At 47.9% G+C, this 11,442-nt stretch overlaps 1 protein-coding gene across 5 annotated transcripts in view; it reads right to left on the bottom strand.

The window, feature by feature from the left end:
* Positions 1-6,233: 6,233 nt before the first annotated feature.
* washc2c (WASH complex subunit 2C) overlaps positions 6,234-11,442 on the bottom strand; it is a 71,939-nt gene continuing 66,730 nt past the window's right edge. For all 5 annotated transcript variants that reach the window (XM_068020211.1, XM_068020215.1, XM_068020212.1 and 2 more), the window contains 2 exons: positions 10,418-10,589; positions 6,234-7,272 (listed from right to left, as the gene is read on the bottom strand). In XM_068020211.1, coding sequence (XP_067876312.1) covers positions 7,124-7,272; positions 10,418-10,589 — 321 coding nt within the window. In that variant the 3' untranslated portion in view covers positions 6,234-7,123. The remainder of the gene's footprint in view (positions 7,273-10,417; positions 10,590-11,442) is intronic.

The raw sequence follows: 11,442 nt of genomic DNA, 5'->3' as shown, positions 1-11,442 counted from the left end.
TGTGGGGGGGGAGGAGGAGAAGGTGGGGGGGGGAGGAGAAGGTGGGGGGGGGAGGAGAAGGTGGGGGGGGGGAAGGAGAAGGTGGGGGGGGGAGGAGAAGGTGGGGGGGGGAGGAGGAGAAGGTGGGGGGGGGGAGGAGGAGAAGGTGGGGGGGGGAGGAGGAGAAGGTGGGGGGGGGAGGAGAAGGTGGGGGGGGGAGGAGAAGGTGGGGGGGGGGAGGAGAAGGTGGGGGGGGGAGGAGAAGGTGGGGGGGGAGGAGAAGGTGGGGGGGGGAGGAGAAGGTGGGGGGGGAGGAGAAGGTGGGGGGGGAGGAGAAGGTGGGGGGGGAGGAGAAGGTGGGGGGGGGGAGGAGAAGGTGGGGGGGGGAGGAGAAGGTGGGGGGGGAGGAGGAGAAGGTGGGGGGGGAGAGGAGGGAAGGTGGGGGAGGAGGAGGGGAAGGTGGGGGGAGGAGGAGGGGAAGGTTGGGGGGAGGAGGAGGGAAGGTTGGGGGGAGGAGGAGGGGAAGGTTGGGGGGAGGAGGAGGGAAGGTTGGAGGGGGAGGAGGAGAAGGTTGGGGAGGAGGAGTTGGAGGAGGGGAAGGTTGGGGAGGAGGAGTTGGAGGAGGGGAAGGTTGGGGGGGAGGAGGAGGAGGAGGAGAAGGTTGGGGGGGGAGGAGGAGGAGAAGGTTGGGGGGGGAGGAGGAGGAGAAGATTGGGGGGGAGAGGAGGAGGAGGAGGAGTTTGGGGGGGGAGAGGAGGAGGAGGAGTTTGGGGGGGAGAGGAGGTTGGAGGGGGGAGGAGTAGGAGGAGAAGGTTGGAGGGGGAGGAGTAGGAGGAGAAGGTTGGAGGGGGGGGGGGGAGTAGGAGGAGCAGGTTGGAGGGGGAGGAGGAGGAGTTATGGGGGGAGGAGTAGGAGGAGAAGGTTGGAGGGGGGAGGAGTAGAGGAGAAGGTTGGAGGGGGAGGAGTAGGAGAGAAGGTTGGAGGGGGAGGAGTAGGAGGAGAAGGTTGGAGGGGGAGGAGGAGGAGTTATGAGTGGAGGAGGAGGAGAAGGTTGGGGGGGAGGAGGAGGGAAAGGGGAGGGAGGAGGCGGGGAAGGGAGGGAGGAGGCGGGGGAAGGGGAGGGAGGAGGCGGGGGAAGGGGAGGGAGGAGGCGGGGGAAGGGGAGGGAGGAGGCGGGGGAAGGGGAGGGAGGAGGCGGGGGAAGGGGAGGGAGGAGGCGGGGGAAGGGGAGGGAGGAGGCGGGGGAAGGGGAGGGAGGAGGCGGGGGAAGGGGAGGGAGGAGGCGGGGGAAGGGGAGGGAGGAGGCGGGGGAAGGGGAGGGAGGAGGCGGGAGGAGGCGGGGGAAGGGGAGGGAGGAGGCGGGGGAAGGGGAGGGAGGAGGCGGGGGAAGGGGAGGGAGGAGGCGGGGGAAGGGGAGGGAGGAGGCGGGGGAAGGGGAGGGAGGAGGCGGGGGAAGGGGAGGGAGGAGGCGGGGGAAGGGGAGGGAGGAGGCGGGGGAAGGGGAGGGAGGAGGCGGGGGAAGGGGAGGGAGGAGGCGGGGGAAGGGGAGGGAGGAGGCGGGGGAAGGGGAGGGAGGAGGCGGGGGAAGGGGAGGGAGGAGGCGGGGGAAGGGGAGGGAGGAGGCGGGGGAAGGGGAGGGAGGAGGCGGGGGAAGGGGAGGGAGGAGGCGGGGGAAGGGGAGGGAGGAGGCGGGGGAAGGGGAGGGAGGAGGCGGGGGAAGGGGAGGGAGGAGGCGGGGGAAGGGGAGGGAGGAGGCGGTGGAAGGGGAGGGAGGAGGCGGGGGAAGGGGAGGGAGGAGGCGGGGGAAGGAGAGGGAGGAGGCGGGGGAAGGAGAGGGAGAGGCGGGGGAAGGAGGGGAAGGTGTGGGGTAGTAGAGGAAAGTGAGGGGGAGTAGAGGAAAGTGAGGGGGAGTAGAGGAAAGTGAGGGGGAGTAGAGGAAGGTGGGGGGGAGGAGGGGAAGGAAGGGGAAGGTGAGGGGAACGGAGGGCAGGCAGGCAGGCCGTCTTAAGAGTCATGCAGCACAGAAACAGGCCTTTCAGCCCATCGTGTCTGTGCCAGCCATCAAGCACCCAACTATTCTAATCCCATTTTCCAGCACTTGGCCCGTAGCCTTGTATGTTATGGCATTTCAAGTGCTCATCTAAATACATCTTAAATGTTGTGAGGGTTCCTGCCTCTACCACCTTTTCAGGCAGTGTGTTCCAGATTCCAACCACCCTCTGGATGAACCTTTCCATCCCAGGCAACATCTTGGTGAATCTCCTCTGCACCCTCTCCAGTGCAATCACATCCTTCCTATAGTGTGGTGCCCAGAACTGTACACAGTACTCCATCTGTGGCCTAACTAGCGTTTTATACAGCTCCATCATAACCTCCCTGCTTTTATATTCTATGCCTCGGCTAATAAAGGCAAGTATCCCATATGCCTTCCTAACCACCTTATCTACCTGTGCTGCTGCCTTCAGTGATCTATGGACAAGTACACAAAGGTCCCTCTGACCCTCTGTACTTCCGAGGGTCCTACCATCCATTGTATAATCCCTTGCCTTGTTCGTCCTCCAAAAATGCATCACCTCACACTTCTCAGGAGGGGAAGGTGAGGGGGGAGGAGGGGAAGGTGAGGACTGTGAGGGGAAGGAGGGGACAGCGAGGGGGACATAGATCTGTGAGCAGTGTCCCGTGCAGGGTATTGATAGGTTTGCTTTTTCCCTGAGGTGCGGGTTCTCAACTTGAGCTACAAAGCAGCATAAAATAGCACATAATGGGCCCGACACACTGGTGGGGTTCCAAGTCCACAATGGCTACTATCCCACTGCTGTTTTGGTAAAGGCAAGTTTTGATGTGCATTTTCCGGCTGTGTAAAGTGCAGAACAAAAATTAGAGCTGGGCCTTTTCGAAGTGAAATTGGGAAGCACGCTTCCACACAGAGGATAGTGGAAATGAGGAATTCCCTCTCTCAAATGACTGGATGCTAGATTTATTGACGTTTTCAAGACTAAGACACAGATTTCTATTTGGTAAGGGTATCGAGGAACATGGATCAAAGGCAGATAAGTGGATTCAAGATACAGATCAACCCTTACCCAATCGAATAGAGGAACAGGCTTGAAGGACAGAATGGCCTCCTCCTAGTCCGACAGATCCTCATAACTAAATGATGTAAACTGAAGTAGAGGGGAGGAATGAGCAAGAAGGAAACATTTTTTTTTAAAAACTTGATCTCCAAGATTTTAATTGTCAACAAACCCATCTGATCACTTTCTCATTTTTAATATCCAAATCTCACTGTTCCCCCACTGCCTCAACCATCAGTTCCCTCCCCCAAAGCTCCCTCTTCAACAACAACTTATATTTATATAGCACCTTTAATGTAATAGAATATCCCAAGGCGCTTCACAGGAGCATTATAAAACAGTATGACATTAGGTCAGATGATTTTCGGGAATGTCTGAAAAAGGGGACAGCGAGGTGGAGAGGCATCGAGAGGGTATTCTGGTACTTCAGACCCTAGGCAACTGAAGGTACGGCCACCAATGGTGGAGCAGTTAAAATCAGCACATGAGGCCAGAATTAGAGGAGCAGAGATATCGTGGAGAGCTGTAGGCATGGAGGAGATAACAGAGATAGGGAGGACCGAGGCCAGAGGGATTTGAAAACAAGGATGAGGATTTTAAAATGAAGACGTTGCTTGACCAGGAACCAATATAGGTCTGAGAGCACAGGGATGATAGGGGAATGGGGCTTGCTGTGAGTTAAGGCAAGGGCAGCAGAGTTTTGGATGGCCTCAAGTTTACAGAGTAGAATGTGGGAGACCAGCCTGAAGCCGAACTCTGACGTTCCTCTGCTTTGACCTTGCACCACCGCCCCCACGGACCTGTTCGCTTGCTGGTGACAGGGTTACTGAAGGCACCAAGTCCCTTGCAATCCCCAAGCTCTGGTATATTTTCCACCTCTAACTGGGTATAAAGGCTACTAGTTTGCAACACGACTAGTCTATTTTTCCATCACCAGATCTAACCTTCATACCAGTTCTTGCCTCCATTGGTAATTCTACAATTATTATCCGAGGATAAGGACAATAGCAAACTTATTTTCGCAAAGTGGCTCCTTTGACCTTCTTCCTCAAAGACCTCCATGCTCACCTCCAAGATGAAGATCTCAGACTTTTGTTTTGTCTCTTAAGATCGAACTTCAGCTACCTCAGTTATCATTCTTTCCCTAATCCTAACCTGTAGCTTCTCATCTCCCATGGCCCTCAACCCACCTCTTACTTCATTAACCCATTCTCAAGTGCCTAAGCACTAACTACCTCACCTCAATATTCACTGACCATGTCAATAGGTCCCTTTCCTTGGGTTCTATTCATTTAATCCAAGAGCGACGTCTCAATTCATTCCATCTTCGCTGTCTCCGGAGAATACTTGGCATCAGGTAGCAGGACCGTATCTCCAACACAGAAGTCCTTGAGGCGTCCAACATCCCCAGCTTATACACACTACTGAGTCAGCAGCGCTTGAGATGGCTTGGCCATGTGAGCCGCATGGAAGATGGCAGGATCCCCAAAGACACATTGTACAGCGAGCTCGCCACTGGTATCAGACCCACCGGCCGTCCATGTCTCCACTTTAAAGACGTCGGCAAACGCGACATGAAGTCCTGTGACATTGATCACAAGTCGTGGGAGTCAGTTGCCAGCGATCGCCAGAGCTGGCGGGCAGCCATAAAGACAGGGCTAAAATGTGGCGAGTCGAAGAGTCTTAGCAGTTGGCAGGAAAAAAGACAGAAGCGCAAGGGGAGAGCCAACTGTGTAACAGCCCCGACAAACAAATTTTTCTGCAGCACCTGTGAAAGAGTCTGTCACTCTGGAATAGGCCTTTATAGCCACTCCAGGCGCTGCTCCACCAACCACTAACCACCTCTATGCGCTTACCCATTGTCTCTCGAGATAAGGAGGCCAAAGAAGAAGAAGAATTCATTTATACTACAAGACCCTCCTCTTCCTCATAAACCTTTCACCATTCCATGCTCTATTGCCCCATTTTTGACACTAACCTTTACTCTCCAAAGACCCCGAACATGTCTTCAGCGGCCTGTGTGCCATCACTCCCTGATATCGGTATCCTTACAGCTGTACCCTGACAAGTTAATGCCTTTGGAAAGAAAAGACCAATGACAAACCTCAGAGGCCAATGATCTTTTATACTTACTGATCCTAATGCTAAGAGAAGTAAGTAGATTGCCGTCTGGTCATTTCTACAACATGTTCCATTCAACACACGCACACAAACCAAACCACCAATACACAGCTGCAATGTTAGTCCAAATCAATTTCTGGAACTGCTTGGATTTTATTTTGAAGATACTGTCATTTTGTGACATTCCTCTACTGTGGATGGGAAAATCACTAAAGGATCCTGATCCTACATAGAATTTACAGCACAGAAACAGGTCATTCGGCCCAACTGCTCTGTGCCCAGCCCAAATGATCTAATCCCATCACTATATCCTTTTCATTCCTTTCTCCCTCATGTAATTATCCAGCTTCCCTGCAAATGCTTCCATACTATTCACCTCAACCACTCCACATGGTAGTGAGCTCCACTTCCTAATCAAACGGTCCTCATCCAAAGTTCACAGGTACACTCCCCAGAAGTCAATGGGCAGTAATCAAGAGGGGGAACCCACATTGCTGTACACAGTTGAGGTGTACAAAATTATGAGGGGCCTAGATAGAAAGACAGGAAGGATCTGCTTCCCCTATTGGAGAGGTCAATTACCAGGGGGCACAGATTTAAGGTGATTGGTAGAAGGATTATACGGGACATGAGGGTGGTGGGTGTCTGGAATTAATTCACTGCCCGGATCAGTGGTGGAGGCAGAAACCCTCAACTCATTTAAAAGGTACCTGGACCAGCACCTGAAGTGCTGTAACATGCAAGGCTATGGACCAGGTGCTGGGGAAAGTAGGATTAGAATGAACGGCTCCTTTTTACAGCCGGCGCAGACATGATGGGCTGAATGGCCTCTCTGTGTTGTAACTTTTTGCCAATTCTATGCTTCTATCAAGAGGAGCAGCAAAGACAGGGGACTAAACTAGACAATTTCCTCATCTGAGAGACTCAATCCCAGACCACATGATAAATGTAATTGCTGAGGCAGCTGGATGTTTCTCTGTTCTTATGTGAAAAGATAAATCCCAAAGAAATCCATCCCAAAGACCAAGCAAACAATTCCTAAAAGATGCTGGACATCAATTACATTTATTGCAAAGCTTTGCCCCGGTGCAATTTTATTTTTCTAAGCCTTTTAAACTCAAAACAGGATTAAACAGAACCAAAAACATCAGTGTGAAGGGAATAAATACAACAGCAAATTGTTGATTTCAACATAATGACCTCAGTACCCAGTAAATGCCATAAGGTCTATTGTTCTGTGGCTTTTGTAAGCTTGTAATGAACTTATTTACGAAGTATGTCTTTCGTTTCAGGAGAAGTATTTACATTATATTGCACTGATCTTATCGACTCATCCCATTTGGAAACCTGGAACATAGTTTATGAAAGTAATCTCAAATCTGATATCACAAAAATTTACAGGAGAATTAATTTAATAAAATTGATGACCAAAGGCTGTCAGAAGGGTGGCAAACCCAGCGACTAGCTTTTAGATGAAGTGCTCAATGTTCATAATGTTAAAACACACCAACTGACTTGAGAAGAATTCGCACGAATATAAAAAGTGAGGATGATTAGAACTTGGACGAAAGATACCATGATTTAATGATTAAAGAACCAACAATGGCATGGAGAGGAGAAGAGAAAAAAGGAGTACATCACAGGTCCAGAGAATGAAAGGAAATGAGTGTGAAGCATTCAGAACTACTCCTGTGAGCACACTATCAAATCTTAAACACAAAGGTAGCTGCACCCACAACACTGTCCCACCACTGAGGCAAGTATTGAAGTCTGCAGTAGCAGTCAATACTGCCTATGATGAAAGAAACAAGCTTTATGGTTTAGCCATAATGTTATTCAAAGTATTTCTTCATTTGGGGCAATGCAACACTTCCTGTCAAACAGTCAAAAAAAAGGTTTTTTCTCTCCCCCTCTCCTCCCTGTAACTCGAATGTTGTTCTTCACCAAATCTATGGTCCAAAAACATTCAAAGGATCATCAAAAATGTTCACAGCTTTACTGTCTGGTGTGATCGGAACGGCAGCCTGCTTTGATCTGGTCTTGGATTTGGACTGTTTCTTGCTACTGGTTGAGGACGTGGCAGAAGCAAAAATATCATCTGAAATAAAAGGTCATCAGCAATTTAGATAAAAGACAAAAAACACAGCCCCCTGACCCCCACTATCTAGAAACAAAGCTATGGGTAGAGAGGAATTAAGGGCATTCCAGCTGTATAACTCCTTTGCATTGTCAAATTGGTTACTGTATTAAACAGTAGCCAGTAGTGACATTTTCCCCATGGAGCAGCCTGATCCTCCAAGGAAGTGATACAAGACAAAGAAATTGAAAGCCTCAACAAGAGGAAGCCTCTTTATTCATACAAGCACACACTGAGAGATAGGGAACACTCCCACCCTTCCATTAGCCAGTTAGGGTTTGAAATTTAGTTGTCTCAAAGATGTTCCCCATAATACTGAAATACCAACCAATACAGAAGTCTGCTATCCTCACCAAATTAACAGAGGATTGATCAAATTGATTCAAATGAACTGTTAACAACATCCAAACAGTGAAAATTAGCATGAAAGGAAGTTGAGAAAAATTGGTCAAAATGAATTGTGACAAATACAATCAGTAGATTCAAAAAGCCACTAGAGAAAGTGGGGATTGAAGCAGACAGTGACAGCACAGACCCCAACAATCAAAACAAGATGGGTTACTGAGCTCAGTGGTCTTACCCTGTTCCGAAAAGATGATGTTGTATTTTCCACACAAAATGTAGGTTGATTCCTCTGGGAGGCGATGGTTAGCAGGACACCACCTGCCCTTTATTTCTGCTCACTATGGGAGGTGGATTGTGCTAGAGTCCCTATGGTTCAGTGCAAAGAGAGGGCTTGATGGGCTCAAGGTATTTTCTTCATCCTTAATGTTCCAATTATTTTTTTTTTTAAATGTGTCTTTAATCAGATAAAGTTAAACTTGTAGAAAGACTGGAACCACTGTTGTAAACAGTGAGTGTACCCCCCAACCTCAGATACACCTACATACCCACAGCTCCCAACGTGTTCTACTCAAGACAGGTGTGTGTCCAGGGGTTTGTGTGTTACCTTTGGTAGGATATCAAGAGGCTACAGAAGAGATTCATGAGGGTGATATTAAGGATGAGAGGCTTTAGTTATGAGTAAAGACAAGAGAAATGGACCCCATTTCATTTGAAGAGATAAAGCCGAGAACCGACCTCACAGATTTGTAAAATTATTGAAGGGTCTTGATAAGGTAAACAGGGAACATCTATTTACACATGTCAGTGAGTAAGTAACCAGAGGACACAAGAAATAAGAGGGAGGTTAGGAGAATTTATTTATTGACAAAGTTGTTGGAACATGGAATTCTCTTCCAGCAACACTGATGGGAGCAGGATCCATAACGCATTTTAAAAGGACGTGAATGAATATTCGAAAGAGAAAAATGTTAAATGATACGAAAAAAGGGCAGTGGAAAGGATGAACTGGAAAGCTCGTTTGACAAAGCCAGCGTAAGCACGATGGGCCAAATGGCCTCCTTCTATGCTGTAAAATGTTAATGTTTCTATATCAGAGATGAGTGGTAACAGTTGTTTTCCAGAATGGAGAGAAGAACACAGTGGTGTTCCTCAGGGGTCAGTATTAGGACTACTGCGCTTTTAATATTAATGACCTGGACTTGGGTACAGACGCCATAGTTTTCTAAGTTTGCATATATGAAATGAAACCCAGAAATGCAGTAAACAATGAGGAGGAAATAACAGACTTCAGGAGTATATAGACGGGCTGGTAAAATGGGTGGATACATGGATGATGAAATTTAACAAAGAGAAGTGTGAAGTGATACATTTTGGGAGGAAAAATGAAGAGAGGCAGTATAAAGTAAATGGTACAGTTTTAAAGGAGGTGCAATAGGAGAGACCTGTGGGTTTATGCATATAAATCCCTGAAGACAGAACAAATTGAGAACTTTTTCAAAAAATATGGAATCCTTGTCTTTATGAATAGAGGAACAGAGTACAAAAACAAGGAAGCTATGCTAAAGCTGCACAAAACACTGGTTAGCTCTCAGCTGGAGTATTGTGTTCAATTCTGGGCAGCAGACTTAGGAAGGATGTGAAGGCCTTGGAGAGGGTACATAACAGATTTATTAGAATAGTACCAGGAAAGAGGGAATTCAAGTTATTTGGAGAGACTGAAGAAGTTGAGGTTGTTCACCTAAAAGCAGAGGATGTTAAGGGGAGATTTGATAGGGGTGTTCAAAATCATGAATGGTTTTTATACAATAAGGATGAGATGGTGGTGCAGTGGTAATGTCACTGAACTAGTGATCCAGAGGCCCAGACCAATGGCCTAGGGACATGGGTTCAAATCCCATCACAGCAGCTGGTGGAATTTAAACTCATTAATTAATTAAAAGAAAATCTGGAATTGAACGCTAGTCTCAGTAACACTGGCATGAAATTATCAACGATCGTCATAAAAATCCATCTGGTTCACTATTGTCCTTCAGGGAAGGAAATCTGCTGTCCTTACCTGGTCTGGCGTACATGTGACTCCAGACCCACAGCAATGTGGTTGACTTTTAACTGCCCTCTGAAATGGCCTGGCAAGTCACTCAGTTGTCAAGGGCAGTTCAGGATCAGCAACAAATATTGGCCTTGCCAGCGATGCCCACATCCCATGAAAGAATTAAAAAAAGGAGAAACTGTTTCCAGTGGCACAAGGGTCAGTGACCAGAAGAGACAGATTCAAGTTAATTGGCAAAAGAAGCAGAGACGAGATGAGGGAAGGGCGGTGGAAGCAAATTCAATACTAACACTGAAAAGAGAACTGGATAAATACTTGAAGGCAAAAAAAATTAACAGGACTATGGGGAAAGAGCAGCGGAGTTGGACTAATTGGAGTGTTTTACCGAAGAGCCAGACTAAGCAAGATGGGGCAAAAGGTGCTGTATCATTCATTCTATGATTCTATGCTACACAGCAGCATCTTGAGTATGTTCCACTTCAACAACTTACATTTATATAGCACCTTTTTAATAATGTCCGAAGGCATTTCACAGGAGCATAATAAAACAAAATATGATACTGAGCCACATAAGCAGGTATTAGTTCAGAAGACCAGAAGCTCGGTCAAAAAGGTAGGTTTTAAGGAGTGTCTTAAAGAGGGAGAGGGAGGTACAGGGGCGGAGAAGTTCAGAGAGGGAATTCCAGAGTTTCCAATCTATTATTTACATACCCATTTCATCGTCAAATATAGACTTTGTTTCAACTTTCTTCCTACTCTTCTTCTCTTTTGGTGCTACTTCTAAGTCGGCAAATATGTCTACATGATCAAAGAGGTTGACATCTGTGCTTCCCTCGTTGCTTTTCTTGGTTAAGGTAACAGATTCCGTGGCAAACAAATCGTCCTGACAAAGGAAAAGGATCATTTCAGCAGGCAATTATTTGAAAGACAGAGAATTGAGAGTCTTTGGAATTCTCTTCCTCAAAAGGCGGTGGAAGCAGAGTCGATATGTATTTTTAAGGCAGAGGTAGATAGATTCTTGATAAGCAAGGCGGAGTGAAAGGTTATTGGGGTTAGGCGGGAATGTGGAGCTGAGCCATGATCTTATTGAATGGCAGAGCAGGCTCGAGGGGCCGAATGGCCTTCTCCTGCTCCTAATTTGTATGTTCATTACTAATCAGACTCAGCTCCCTCGCACTGTGCAAAATACTGAAAGTATTCAGCCCCCTGACTCAGGGAGCTGTGCTACAAGGACAACTAGCAACATTCACTAATTTTCTGGTCAAACCCAGAATCTTAAAATTCAAACTTCTTCAGTCCTAAAAGACATTATTATTAACGCATCTCTCAGAAAGTGCCCACACCATAATTCTGGGATTATCTCTACTGTGAATCCCAATCCAAATACTTGGCATGGCCTGGCAATGGGCACATCTTCATTGGTTTCACTTATGGCTATGGTTTACAATCGCTATCCAGTGATCCATATTTAGAGGTAGAGGGAAACAGCTGGAATAGGACAGACATTCAGCTTGGCTTGGCTGTGGCAGCAGAACCAGCTGGCAGAACACCATCTAGACTCAGAGATGACAAATGACACTTGGCTAAGAGGCAGGGAAAAGCTGTGGGTTCTTCAGGAACTGTTCACAAGTTGACCCACTACTTTTCCTGAAAGGAAAGGGGAGGAAGAAAATTGATAGCAAATGTTAACACAGAAAAGGAGAAACATCCGTCACTTCGAGTGTCATTTAAGGCTA

This window comes from Heterodontus francisci, chromosome 42 (genome assembly GCF_036365525.1).
Source record: "Heterodontus francisci isolate sHetFra1 chromosome 42, sHetFra1.hap1, whole genome shotgun sequence".
Taxonomy (NCBI): Eukaryota; Metazoa; Chordata; class Chondrichthyes; order Heterodontiformes; family Heterodontidae; genus Heterodontus; species Heterodontus francisci.
The sequence above is the reverse complement of the archived record's forward strand: the minus strand, read 5'-3'. Positions and strand labels throughout refer to the sequence as shown.